Source organism: Misgurnus anguillicaudatus, chromosome 18, assembly GCF_027580225.2.
Source record: "Misgurnus anguillicaudatus chromosome 18, ASM2758022v2, whole genome shotgun sequence".
NCBI classification, from domain to species: domain Eukaryota; kingdom Metazoa; phylum Chordata; class Actinopteri; order Cypriniformes; family Cobitidae; genus Misgurnus; species Misgurnus anguillicaudatus.
The window spans coordinates 35,384,282-35,398,505 of NC_073354.2; the positions used below are offsets into that span (position 1 = coordinate 35,384,282).

Here is a 14,224-nt window from a genome sequence, read left to right on the forward strand (position 1 = left end):
ACATCCATCGGTGCTTTTAATTCAAAGTGTGAATATTTGGAGAAATATTGATTACATTTTATGTTTACTTACAATATACAACAATATTTCTGCATGTGGAGATCGCTGTTTTAAAAACAGGCAAATAAAGATATTTTTAGGAAGGAGACAAACACGACTGAGATTATATATGATTTATTTGTGTTCTTCACGCTATGTCGGGTATTTTCATAACAATACTGTATATGTATAATGCTAAGCTAATCGAGCATAATAGCATCCCAAGCTAGTCATACCAGCATATGTTGTGTTTTGGTGCTGGTATCCTGGGACCACCAGCTAAACCAGCATAGACCAGCATAATTCCCATGCTGGTCCATGCTGGTTTGATGGTGTTTTTACAGCAGGGAGCTTAATAGCATAAAAAGTTTATTTTCTGTCTCATTTTGTGATCCCAAGCCACATCAGATCATGCATGGTTGTTTAATTTCTCAACTTTTGATGTTATAAAGTGAGTTTTATTATAAATCTCTTTATTTGTCGTGTTTTGATGGTGTGCTAAGTCATGTAAACACGTACTGTCTGGAGATATATGAGATATATGTTTTTAGGAATAATTTCAACTGGTAAAGCTTATTTTTAGGTAAGTTTCCTTTTGTAAGAAAGGTATTTAATACAAAGAAAGTAAATTGAGACTTGATCAAAGAAAGGATGGATTAAAACACTGAATAGAAATTCATGAGTAATCATAATAATAAAAGAATAAACATTTAGACAACCATAAGAGTTGTTAATACTGTAAGTCATCCAGATGCTTATATTTAATGGGTCTGTTTATAAAATGGAACAACATGACAATAAACGTAAAGCTCGATGCTTGTAAGATATGAATAAACAAACATTCGCTTAGCATTTTGATGTTTTTTGTAAATAAATTACCATGACATGGTTAAAATAAAACATTTCATAAAATACAGTTTTAGAGGTATCATATTCAAATTTGAAACAGAACATGGTCAGACTGGTGCACTCTAAGAAAGGATGTGTTCATTTTAACACATTGTTTTGTATTTCATTGTATTTCGTGTTGATTTTGAGTTCAAATAAATAAAAGGGACAACACAAGATGTGTTAAAACAACACGTAATGCGTTGTCCTTAACTAGACAAAATATGTGTTTTTAACACATTCGTTTTAAGTGTGTGGCTTTATCTGGGGTGCGTTTTTAGAAACTGTAGCTCCAAGGCCAGTTTTTAAGTGCAGAGGCTTCATAAACTATGTATTTTAATTTGGCTATGACACTGTGTGCAGGGATTTGGGTTAACAGGTTAAAACATATGTAAATATAAATCCAGATCTAACACTGTCTGTCACTTTTTGTTCATTGCTATTTTTCATTCAGTCACTGTTTTTTTTTTATCTACAGAAACTGTATTCATTCAAGTGTCAGAGTATTTGAATGATTAAATCCACACATATAAGTGGATATGAGAGTCTTAAAGGCCTTCTGAAAGCAAGGATAAAAAAATCCATAGATCAAAGGATTACAAGTTGAGTTAAAATATGCAAACCAAACTAAAGCATCATAAACAACAGCTGGGGTCACAAAATTTAGGAAAGGATCAACAGCAGCAGCAATAGAAAAAGGCAGCCAGCAGATAAAGAAAACGCCCATAACAAGAGCCAGAGTTTTAGCTGCTTTTCTTTCTCTGTGTGCAGAGCTTTGTCTGTTAACACCTGTGGTGGTCACAGACACTTTCTCTGACAAAACCTTTGCATGTTTTTTCACAACATTGAATATGATGATATACAGAGCGCTCATTATAGTTCCTGGAATAATAAATACCAAGATTATAGAAATCAGTCCCCATTCTTTGTTGAAAAACACACCACAGCCACCAAAACAAGACACTTGTAATATATAAGCTTCCAGACCAACAGCAGTCACCCCTGAAAACACAACAGAAAAGCTGTACACAAATGAACAGATCCATGTAATGGTGATTAATACAGTCAAAGTGTTGTTTGTGATCCTCATTTTGTACTTCAGAGGGTCACAGATGGCCCAGTATCTATCAATAGATATTAAACTAAGATGTATTAAAGAAGAAAAACAGAAGGTTATGTCCAAGCTAGAATGAACTTTACAAATAACATCTCCCAAAAACCAGCAGCCCTCGACAGATCGCACCATACTGTAGGGCATCACCAGTAAACCCAGCAGACAGTCACACACAGCCAATGACTGAACGATCAGATGAGTTGGAGACTGAAGCTGTTTGAAGTAAGAGATGGAGATGATGATCAGCAGATTCCCAAAAACTGTTGTGAGGATCATGAGTAACATGAAAGTGTACATTGCCACTTTAACAACAGTGAGACGATGAGCTCTAGGACAAGAGTCTGGATGTGAAGGATGACACAGGAGAATTTTCTCAGTCTCATTGAAAGACAACACATCTGCCCTAAAATCTGACAGGACTTCCTTTGTAATAGTCAACAGGTAGACAATTATCACCCAAAATTGAAACAAAATCATTTTAGAAATTACATGGTTAAAGCAAATACATAAAGAAACATAAACATGAATACAGTACATGCTTATTCAATCGTGATATAGCTTGGATGTGTTCATATATACAGATCAGGTCAGGTTTCAACCCCCCAGCTATATACGTAACTAACTGATTCACAAACATTGTGACTCATGAGATTACAATAAAAAACTGAACTGTGTGTTGTGAATTAAAGGTCAGTGGAGTGGTTGAAGATAATATAGTGGCTATTTACTATCTATTAAAAAAATGTGAAAGTCTGACATTTTTCTTGCTCCCCCTTGCTCTGTGTTAAAAGGTTTAATGTTAATAATATAGGTTAATATATTAATGTTGATGTTTTTAATGGAAACAAAAGATTGATCAACTATTTTATTGATGATATTGTCAAAATCAGCAGCCCAATTTCCAGGCAATTTTAGTCTTTTTGTTTATTCGTTATATTTTGGGTCACACTAACCAAGAGTGCTAGCCTTCTAATGCTGTGTTTACACCAACTTGAACAGTTTGATTGCATTCGCGTGTCTAGAGCGAAGTGGACGCGTGGAAAAAGCAAGCATTTGAAGCTCGTCAGAGGCAAAATCCGCTTCTTGTGAGAGGGGCAAGTGCTATGCGGTTGTCTGTTTGCAAGATGGCTGATGTTGATTGTGTGAGGATTTAAACAAGGAAATGAACCCAAACGCAGACAGAACTAAAAATAATAAATTTATTAACAAACAAGGGAAAACAAAACCCACGAGGGGGCAAAACAAGACAAGGTTAACACTACACTAAACTAACATAAGACTAAACATGAACCAACATCAAACTACATATAACAGACTAGACTAAATAACTTCAATACTCACAGATACCAAACTCAGGAACACAACAAGGATTGTAACAAGGAATGAAACAAGACACACGAGCACAGAACAGCAAACACAAGGACAATAAATAGGAAGAACTAATGAGGGACACAGCTGAAATCAATGACAAGTAAGGGAGCGGGTAAAAAGTGACGAGACCCGGGAAATGCGTGGTCAGAATAATACAATACTAAAACCACGCATTTCCCACATAGAACATGGTACTGCCAGGACATCGAACACAAAGACTAGATATAATTAAACATGATTCTGACGGATCCTGACAGTACCCCCCCCCCCCTTAAGGAGCGGCTACCAGACGCTCCTCAGGGGGAACACTAAACTCTAGACAAAACCAACTGACACACAGAGAACAACCAAGAAAACATAACAAATAACATTAAAGGCAGACATGACAAGATTACAAACGGGTTAGGGTGGGATAACAAAAATAATAAACAAGGGAGGGGGGGTGGAGAAACAAAAGAGTTCAAAGGTGGTGGTCCAGGGTGAGAGGGTGGGGAAGGAGTCCTTGGAGAAGCAGAAGGAGTCCGTGGGGGTCTGGGAGGCTTTGGGTGAGTCCTGGGAGGGGCATGAGAGGAATGGGCAAAACCTGGCTGGGGCTGCGCTGGCTGCGCACGCGGCTGGGGCTGCGTCGACGGCTCTGAGCGCTGCGTCGACGGCTGTGGGCGCTGCGCTGGCGGCTGCGACGACGGCTCTGGGCGCTGCGCTGGCGGCTGCGTCGACGGCTCTGGGCGCTGCGTCGACGGCTCTGGGCGCTGCGTCGACGGCTCTGGGCGCTGCGCTGACGGCTGCGTCGACGGCTCTGGGCGCTGCGCTGGCGGCTGCGTCGACGGCTCTGGGCGCTGCGCTGGCGGCTGCGTCGACGGCTCTGGGCGCTGCGCTGGCGGCTGCGTCGACGGCTCTGGGCATGCTGGCTGTGGCTGGTCAAGAGTTCCCCTCCTCCTCCTCTTCTTCTTCCGAGGCGGTGGGGTAGAGAGTGGATGAGGTGACACCAACTCAGGGTCACAGAGAGTCAAGCTTCCCATGACTAGACCCTTGGGAGTACTTTGAAGAGGAGCGGGTTGAGAACCTCCGGAGGGAGTTCTGAACTCACGGTTCATGATAAGTTCTACTGAGTCCGGGAAGCTCATTGGTTCGACGACCCATTGCTCTGACTCAGTAAGAGGCTCATCCAAGCAGCTGAAAAAAATGACCTTGAGTTCAGACTCATTAAAGCCGGTGCCCTTCGCTGCTTTCAAAAAGTCCATAGCGAAATCCTTAACAGGATCTCCCTTCTGGCGCATGCCAAACAAAACGTGACGGCAAGCAATAATATTGTCCATTGTCCGCTGGGTTCAGATTTGGCTCGTGCGTAATGTGAGGATTTAAACAAGGAAATGAACCCAAACGCAGACAGAACTAAAATAATAAATTTATTAACAAACAAGGGAAAACAAAACCCACGAGGGGGCAAAACAAGACAGGGTTAACGCTACACTAAACTAACATAAGACTAAACATGAACCAACATCAAACTACATATAACAGACTAGACTAAATAACTTCAATACTCACAGATACCAAACTCAGGAACACGACAAGGATTGTAACAAGGAATGAAACAAGACGCACGAGCACAGAACAGCAAACACAAGGACAAAAAATAGGAAGAACTAATGAGAGACACAGCTGAAATCAATGACAAGTAAGGGAGCGGGTAAAAAGTGACGAGACCCGGGAAATGCGTGGTCAGAATAATACAATACTAAAACCACGCATTTCCCACATAGAACATGGTACTGCCAGGACATCGAACACAAAGACTAGATATAATTAAACATGATTCTGACGGATCCTGACAGATTGTGCATTTATCGAGAGAGTTACAGGTTTGTATTTGGTCACCTTACTATAGGGGGAAAATAACGGCGCGGATCGTGTTTTCTTACTGTTTAGCACAAGTGTTTCCCAAGCAAGTTTGAATCTCTCTCAGTAAGTACTGACATATGGCCATTCCCTCATAAAACATTTTAAAGGTAACGTCACCACATTTATTTGTTCATTTATTATGTTGAGTACACCACAGTTTTGTAAGTGAAAAAATAATTGTGTTTTCTTACTGTTTAGCACAAACGTTTCCTGCACAAGTTTGAATCTCTCTCAGAAAGGACTGACTGGCTGTCTGTTCTCAATTAAACGGTCATTCACTCATAAAATCTTTTATAGGTAATGTTGCCAGATTGTTTTATTCATTTATTATGTTGTGAGTACACTACAGTTCTTCAAATGGAAAAATAATTTCATATTTATGTGTTTTCTCACTGTTTAGCACAAACATTTCCCGCGCAAGTTTGAATCTCTCTCAGTGAGTACTGATGGACAGCCCTTCACTCATAAAACCTTCTAAAGGTAACGATACCACATTTATTTACTACGTTGTGAGTACACCAGTTCTTTCAATGATAAATTTATTCATGTGTGCTTTCTTACTGTTTAGCACAAGCGTTTCCCGCGCAAATTTGAATTTCTCCCCAGCCAACATGTATATGTGGGCCCCACATGGGTTTTACTTGGGCTACATGGGTACCAAGTGGGCATGGTCCTATTATGGGCATCTTATATGGGACTCACTTGGGTTAGTGTAGTAGGCCCCACATGGGTTAAAAAACATAGGCTCCCTATATGGGTCCTAGTTGGGATGTTAATGGGAAATGGGCCTGGGCTCATAATAGGAAACACATATGGGGCCCTCTTGGGCAACCAATATGGGTCTTAAATGGGCTAACACAATAATTCCCATATAGGTTCCTTATATGGGTCCAAAGTGGGACCCACATAGGTTATGAGTATATGTGATTTGAATAAGGAAACACAAATGGGACCCTTTTGGCCAAACCATATGGGTCCAACATGGGCAAACACAATTATTCCCATATAGGTTCCTTATATGGGTCCAAAGTGGGACCCACATAGGTCACCTATATATGTGTTTTGAATAAGGAAACACATATGGGGCCCTTTTGGCCAAACCATATGGGTCCAACATGGGCAAACACAATTATTCCCATATAGGTTCCTTATATGGGTCCAAAGTGGGACCCACATAGGTCACCTGTATATGTGTTTTGAATAAGGAAACACATATGGGACCCTTTTGGCCAAACCATATGGGTAAAACATGGGCAAACACAATTATTCCCATATAGGCTCCTTATATGGGCCGAAAGTGGGACCCACGTAGGTCACATGTCTGTGTTTTGAATAAGGAAACTCATATGGGGCCCTTTTGGCCAAACCATATGGGTACAACATGGGCAAACACAATTATTCCCATATAGGCTCCTTATATGGGCCCGAAGTGGGACCCACATAGGTCACCTGTATATGTATTTGAATAAGAAACACATATGGGACCCTTTTGGCCGAACCATATGGGTACAACATGGGCAAACACAATTATTCCCAAATAGGCTCCTTATATGGGCCCAAAGTGGGACCAGCATAGGTCACCTGTATATGTGTTTTGAATAAGGAAACACATATGGGACCCTTTTGGCCAAACCATATGGGTACAACATGGGCAAACACAATTATCCCCATATAGGCTCCTTATATGGGCCCAAAGTGGGACCAACATAGGTCACCTGCATATGTGTTTTGAATAAGGAAATACATATGGGGCCCTTTTGGCCAAACCATATGGGTACAACATGGGCAAACACAATTATTCCCATATAGGCTTCTTATATGGTTTAGAAGTGGGACCCACATAGGTCACCTGTATATGTGTTTTGAATAAGGAAACACATATGGGACCCTTTGGGCCAAGCCATATGGGTAAAACATGGGCAAACACAATTATTCCCATGTAGGCTTCTTATATGGGTCTGAAGTGGGACCCACATAGGTCATGAGTTTATGGGTTTTGAATGAGGATACACATTTGGGACCCTTTCGGCCAAACCATATTAGACCAAAATGGGCAAACACAATCAGTCCCATACAAGCTCCCGACATGGAGCTATGTATGTAATTGTCATTTCATGCCCTGTTTTAAACAGGGATCCTGAAAGGTTTATGCCTATGTTTTCAGACTGTCTTACTTCACAAACCATGGTGACGCTAAAAGCAAGACATGTAGCCTAATAGTTTATGAAGTCCCAAAGGACTGCAGGATAACTTCTAAGTAAAGACGGCTGCATCAATGTAACAGAAGCCTTGCATTTTTTACCCAAAGCTTGCATGGGTATTAGTGCATTTAAAATGTTATTTGTAATATGATGACAAAACATTGCAAAAATTAGTTAGGTTCAGGCTCAGGTTAAAATTTTCCTGCAAGTCTAAAGCGATCTAACATAATTAGCAAAAGTGAGAAAGTGACAGACCATATTCACCGTATTCTGATATCTAGACCAATCAGTTTTCACTGTGGGCAGGCTTACAATCAACCTCTCTCTTCAGCTCAGTAAACCACTGTACAGTAGTTTATTTACAATGTACAGTAAATGACAGAGTGTCCAAAAAAACACTGGAAAATAATACAATATTTACTTTATTTTTCAAGTACATAAAAGTGTATCTGTGTGTAAACCCTCTGCTTTTAAACAAAACAAAAACATTTGATCCTATCTTTATTTGTTCCTTTTTATCTTATTTTAAATATGTGTAGTTTTTTATAAATATAGGGTCAAAGGAGTTTAAGGTGTCCTTCATAATTGTACATATATTTTATAGCTGTTAAAAGAGCAACCATATTAAAGTAGGCTAATAAACAACATAACACAAAATAATATATAATTTATATTGATGATTTAATTATTTTAAATGTATGTTTTTTTTGCGGGGGCTTGTTGGTGAGCTTCCTTCCCAATCAGTTTTTGTAGGGTGGGATGTCTGAGTGTAATTTTAATAAATTAAACAGTCAAAACTGCACAAAAATCTTTTATTTACATTGTCTCCAATGTTTGCTATACTGAGAGGATTTGTTCATATGTAGAACTGATTTTATGTTTTGATAGATACTAAGTGAATTATCACCATACACCAAAGGCCTCTATCATGCTCTGGCCAGACCTTCAATACTGAAAGTGTTTAGAATGTTTAGCCAACATTGAGACAAGCTGAGTCATGCTGAGTCCATGAGTTTAGGTCCATGAGAAGAGCATTGAGCAACTAGGCTCTCCTGATTTTGCCAAGTGGTTGATGTCCTCAGGGCAACTTTATGTTGACCCGGGGATAACATTTCAATCAATCAATCAGATTTCAGAAATAAGTTTACAGTTTGTTTCACCAACTATGGTGTGGTGCAGGGGTGGCTGGTGACTTCTCTTGTGAAGGATTCAAAAATTTGTGTTTGGGGTGTCATGTGTGTTGCTCATCATGTCAAAATATGTGTTTGTTGCGTCATGTGAACCATGTGCATCATGCATCGTGCCTGCTGGACACACATCGAAAGGATTTGTAATTAAAGAGGCGCTTACAAAATACTTGCAAGACACTACACTAAATTCATGCCACACACATGACAGGCTACATGTTGTGATGAGATTTGCATCATGTGCCCTCGATAAAGAAGTCACCACGCGGCCGTCACTGCGTGAATGGCTACTGGATTTTATTTATTTGGGGTCTATGGGCTACAGTTTTCCAAAATATACTCTTATGAAAATTAAATAATTAAATTAAATTAAATGGTTTACTACAGTTTAAAAAAAAAAAAACATACTCTAGTAAAACCATGGTTTTGCCAATAGTAGGCCTAATCAATACCAAAAAACATTTTACTGTACCACAAAAAAACATACTTAATTTTCGTTAGCTAGGCTGTCTCTTTTTTCAATGGGCTATTATACTTTCATGTAGAAAATTAACCATGGTTTTACTATAGTTAAAACAAAAACAAAAAACATAGTAGAACCATGGTTTTGCTAGTAACCAATACACCAAAAAAAAACATGTTTACACTTTTACCACAATAAAACCATGGTAAATTTTCGTAAGGGCTATATGCACATTGTGTTTTGGGGTATATTTATGCAGATACAGGCCCATACAAATTCTAAACCGTAGACATTGTGTGTGTGTGTGTGTGTGTGTGTGTGTTTGTGTGTGTGTACGTGTATTGCAATAAACTCGAATTATATGTGTATCCTACAGAAAATGCAGTATTAATGCTAAAAAGTGATTTGTCCTGCATCATCACTATGTTGTATTCGTTTAAAAAAACGGCGCCAAGAAAGAAAGGACATGCGCATTGTTCTCCTGAGCCAGTTAACGTAGGGCTGGTACATTGCTGTCTTCACTGGAGTGCTGCAAGCTCGAAGTGTGGTGAGTAGATCTGTTTTATTACAATATATGACATTAAACTGTTGATAAAAAGTATATTCAAGTAGTCAAACATTAAAATATTATTGGATGTTATTCTAAATCAGTGGCGAAGCTCGCCGGGATAACGTTTGGTGAATGCGTACGGTCGAGGTTGCGAAAATCAACCTTGTGTTTAAATTGTTAGAGTTTTAAAACATTACATTTACTCTGTTAACGTAACATTTACTTAAGAAGCGCTTTAGGATAACAGTTATAGTGGGTATTTTTACTTTTACTCGTAACTCGATGATATTTCTATTGACATGCCCTCAGTTTTGCACGACGCACTTTATTTTAATGCAGTACGAAATGCGAACTTCAGATTATTATTATTATTTCATAATTTGCCGAAGCATTTGATTTGTGAATGAATGACTCTTTTGAACGAGTCGGTTCTTCACAAAATATTGCAAATGAATTACTGTTTTGTACCGGGTCGATTCTAAACTAGCTATTGATTGAACGGTTTGAATCAGTTTGAATGATTTGTTCCGTTTGCTGCAAGATCTGAATCATCTGTACATCTGCAGGCTGCAGCACTTCTCGCTCGTAACGTGAAACTTAAAAACACGCCAAGGAGTGGATGCAAGTGAACTATCAATCTACTGAAACAGAAGCGGGAAATGTATTCGAAGACGAAAATGCTCGCGCGACCTGTGCGTCAGACCCGGATAAACGCACGCGAGCTGACAAAGTAAGTTAACGCGCTTTCAGAAATGTTCACTTAAATCACAGCAGGAAGAAAATCCATCGACGATTGGCGTCTGATTCGCTCTAAAAAGTAATGTTTGTTCAGATGTGAGTGCTTTTTGTGACACATTAGTTTGATAATATTAGATAACACGAATTACTGTATTTTTACTCAAGTAAAATATTGACTGCTGTCCCCTCCTATGGAAATCACGTTTTCGTTTGGCTGCATCTAGTAAGAGCACTATTTTGTTTGCTCAGTTTGATCACTGATATCTATTACAAGTTTTAATGTCATTTTGGATGTAGGGAAGCAATTAGGTGCAGCGTTATAACAAGACTGTTGACTTCTATGCCTACCTTTACATGAATTTTTTTTTAGCGTACATACTGTATAGTATAGACTTGGTTAGTGAACTTTAACAGTAGCTGTTAACTCATATAATTTTGTCATTTTTATGGATTTTTTTCAGATCCTGAGTAGCTGTTATTCAACATAAACACATTTCCGCACACATGAAGATGGATGACGATAGTTCATCTTAAAATGAAACTTATGTTTATCAGCTTACCCCCAGGCCATCCAAGAGGTAGGTGACTTTGTTTCTTCAGTAGAACGCAAATGTAGATTTTTAACTCCAACAGTTTCAGTCTGTCAGTTGTATAAGTGGATGGTAACAAAAACCGAAAGAGAAAAAAAACATGCACAGACAAATCCAAATAAAACCCTGCAGCTCGTGACGACACATCCGTGTCCTACTTAAGACACAAAACCTTCGGTTTGTGCGAGAAACCGAACAGTATTTATATCATTTTTTACCTCTAATACAACATTATCCCCAGAGAAACGGCAGCCCCTACGCCCTCATTCTGTGCACCCGATACAGTAGGTGGCAGTTTGCACCTATGAAGTTGTTTTGCAACCCGCTATTAAACATTAGATGAATAAGAAGGTGATGTGTGAATGCGCGTGTTTCATTTTAAGATGAACTATCGCTATAAACAGGCCCATTGGCTGCCTACATATTATAATAAGCTGTTTTAAATTTCAAATGTTCAATGCCTTATTGCACCGAGCACAACCCGAACATAATTTCTAAATATCTATCCGAACCCGGCCCGTCGGGTACCGTCGGGTCCCGCTGGCTCGGTTCGAGTATCCATCCTTTAATACCTACTGTATGCCAAAGACTGTCATTGTAAAAAGTACAAATGTGCCATTTTTAATATTTCTTTATCTTAAAAATGTATTTGGTTTTGCAGATGCTCTTAAGAACAACGCCCTGATGTCCAAGGTCAACCAGCAAGAAGCTGAGAAGGCACTGCCAAAATGGTTTACTGGGGCAAGGGACAGAGGAGGACAGAGAGCATCAAGAATGCAGAAAAGGATGTCTGTTTGAGAAAGGTTAAAACTACAGTTGTTGATTTGAACTGTTGTAGTTCTTTAATTTTTCTTAAAGGAAAACACAATCATTTTTCAATATTTACCATGTTCTTCCCTCAACTTAGATGAATTAATACAAACCTCTCTTTTCTCAAGGTGTGCACTTAAAGGTGGGGTGCACAATTTCTAAAAAAAAAAACGTTTTGGAAAAGGGAGACAGGAAGACTATCAAAACACACTTGTAGCCAATTAGCAGCATGTCTACTAAATGACATCGTTGCCTGGGTTGCGTATGTGTGGGGCGGGTCTATCAAAAGAAGGTCCAGATTCTATTAGGGTAAGGGTGTGTTTGTTTAGATGATTTCAAATATCAACATTGGCTTTCAGGCACCCTGCCTTTATTTGTTGTAAAGTGTGGCGTGAATGTGTTAGCATTTAGCCAAGCACCATTCATTCATTAGGATCCAAACAGGGATGAATTTAATAGCCACCAAACACTTCCATGTTTTCCCTATTCAAAGACTGTTACATGAGTAGTTACACGAGGAAGTATGGTAAAAAATATAACTATATTGTATGGCGGAAGAGCACTTAGTTTGTAGCACTCGACCTTGGGCACAGTAACATCATCACTCCTGACTACTCCCCCTCTTGCTTAAACTACAGTCAACATAACCAACATGCCTGTACTAATGTTAGTACATTGAGCAGACTCTGCGAAATATCAAGTTAAGTTTAAGTGTACGCATTGAGAAAAGAGAGATATGTATTTATTCGGCTAAGTTGATGGAAGAACATAGTAAAATATTGAAAAACTGTGTGTGTAATTATCTTACTTTCATTTACTTTTAAGGGCCCCATTTCAATAATTTTTTAAAGGGGCCATGGCATGAAAATCTGACTTTTTCCATGTTTAAGTACTACAATTGGGTCCCCAGTGCTTCTATCAACCTAGAAAATGTGAAAAAGATCAACCCAGTAACTTCCATTCTCTGCAAGCATGTGAAAAATAGGTAGTTGAAATTTGGCTCTCCTTATGATGTCAGAAGGAGCTCTTATTATAATAATACCACACCTTAATCTGCACAATCCAACCACAGCACTGCCATTTAGTGCAGAGAGGGAGAGACAGAGAAAAAAATTCACAGCACAATTAAGTTTCAATTTCAACAAACCACCATCATTGTTATCAGTGTTTGAATTTCATCAGCTCATTTGCATTTTAAAGTAGGGATGCACCGAAATGAAAATTCTTGGCCAAAACCGAAAAAAGGAAACCAAGGCCGAAAAACCGAAACACCGAAAGAAATTATTATGCCAATTATAAGTACAATTGCATTTATGGCTATCACTGTGTACTAACTTTACTAGGGCTGTGTGATGGATAAAAAAACCTCACAGTTCGGATCACATTACAGTTTTTGAGGCACAGATCAGATTATTTTTCGGATCAGCAAAAAGCAGGTGGGAAAAAATCTAATAAACAATAAAGAAATTGCAAACATTTACAAAAAAGAACAAAGTTGTACATTAATAAGGTCTGAAATTAGCATTAGGTACAGAAATCAAATTAAATGAATCATAACACAATAAATTAAATGTATTATTATTTTTAGAGCTATTTGTCTCTTTGTCATGGGTTGTTTGATCAACATTAATGACACAGACTTAAGTAGGTTAATCTGACTGTAATCTATACATACACTTAAGACATAAACAAATGTTTTTATTAGAAAAAAAATACTGTGGAGATAATTTTGTTTATATGTGCCCTGTCAATAACAGAGAGATTTTATGTTTGCTTGTTTTTTTTTTTTAAACGCGTTTCTCTCGTATGTGCACTATTAAACGCGCGCACACATAGAGAACGAGGGTGGATCCCAAACAGCGCAACAGTCGCTCCACATAAAAACGTTACGTTGTGTTTCGTTGCTTTATTCGCCGAATGTATGTTAATGGATTACAGTATGAGACATATTAGCGCGACTCTCTCTAAAGTTTACACATCAAGACATGCTTAATCTTTGCAGACGCGTGCAAACAGCTCGACCGTGAGTGAAACCTGCTTGAGCACGAAGGGGAGGGGTGGGAGACGACTGATCACCGTGAGTGAAACCCAAGCGCTAGTGCACGGATGGGAGGGGCGCAGTTAACATTCATTTTCGGTTGACTTTTTCGGCTGGATTTTTTATTTCGGCCCGAAACAGATAATGCCATTTTCGACCGAAAATTTCGGCGACCGAAATTTCGGTGCACCCCTATTTTAAAGGACACACCCAAAACAGCACATTTTTGCACACACCTACAAAGTCGCTGTTTTAACATGCTATAATAAATTATTTATATGGTATTTTGAGCTGGAGCTTCACGTTTGTGCTCTGGGGACACCAAAGATTTAT

General features: G+C 38.9%; 1 protein-coding gene and 1 long non-coding RNA gene across 2 annotated transcripts; one reads left to right on the forward strand and one right to left on the reverse strand.

Annotated features, from left to right (window-relative positions):
- Window positions 1-1,414: 1,414 nt before the first annotated feature.
- Window positions 1,415-2,518, reverse strand: LOC129429993 (trace amine-associated receptor 3-like). Its single transcript, XM_055187004.2, has one exon. The coding sequence runs from the start codon at window positions 2,516-2,518 to the stop codon at window positions 1,415-1,417; it is 1,104 nt and encodes a 367-aa protein (XP_055042979.2).
- Window positions 2,519-9,665: 7,147 nt separating this feature from the next.
- On the forward strand, window positions 9,666-11,968 carry LOC129434961 (uncharacterized). The gene is made up of 4 exons (XR_012358464.1): window positions 9,666-9,712; window positions 10,282-10,445; window positions 10,915-11,031; window positions 11,705-11,968. It is a non-coding gene; the product is annotated as an uncharacterized lncRNA (long non-coding RNA).
- The last annotated feature ends 2,256 nt before the right edge of the window (window positions 11,969-14,224 follow it).

Bases quoted from the DNA above. Each gene is read 5' to 3' on its own strand.
- LOC129429993 (XM_055187004.2), bottom strand. From the start codon at position 2,518: ATGATTTTGTTTCAATTTTGGGTGATAATTGTCTACCTGTTGACTATT.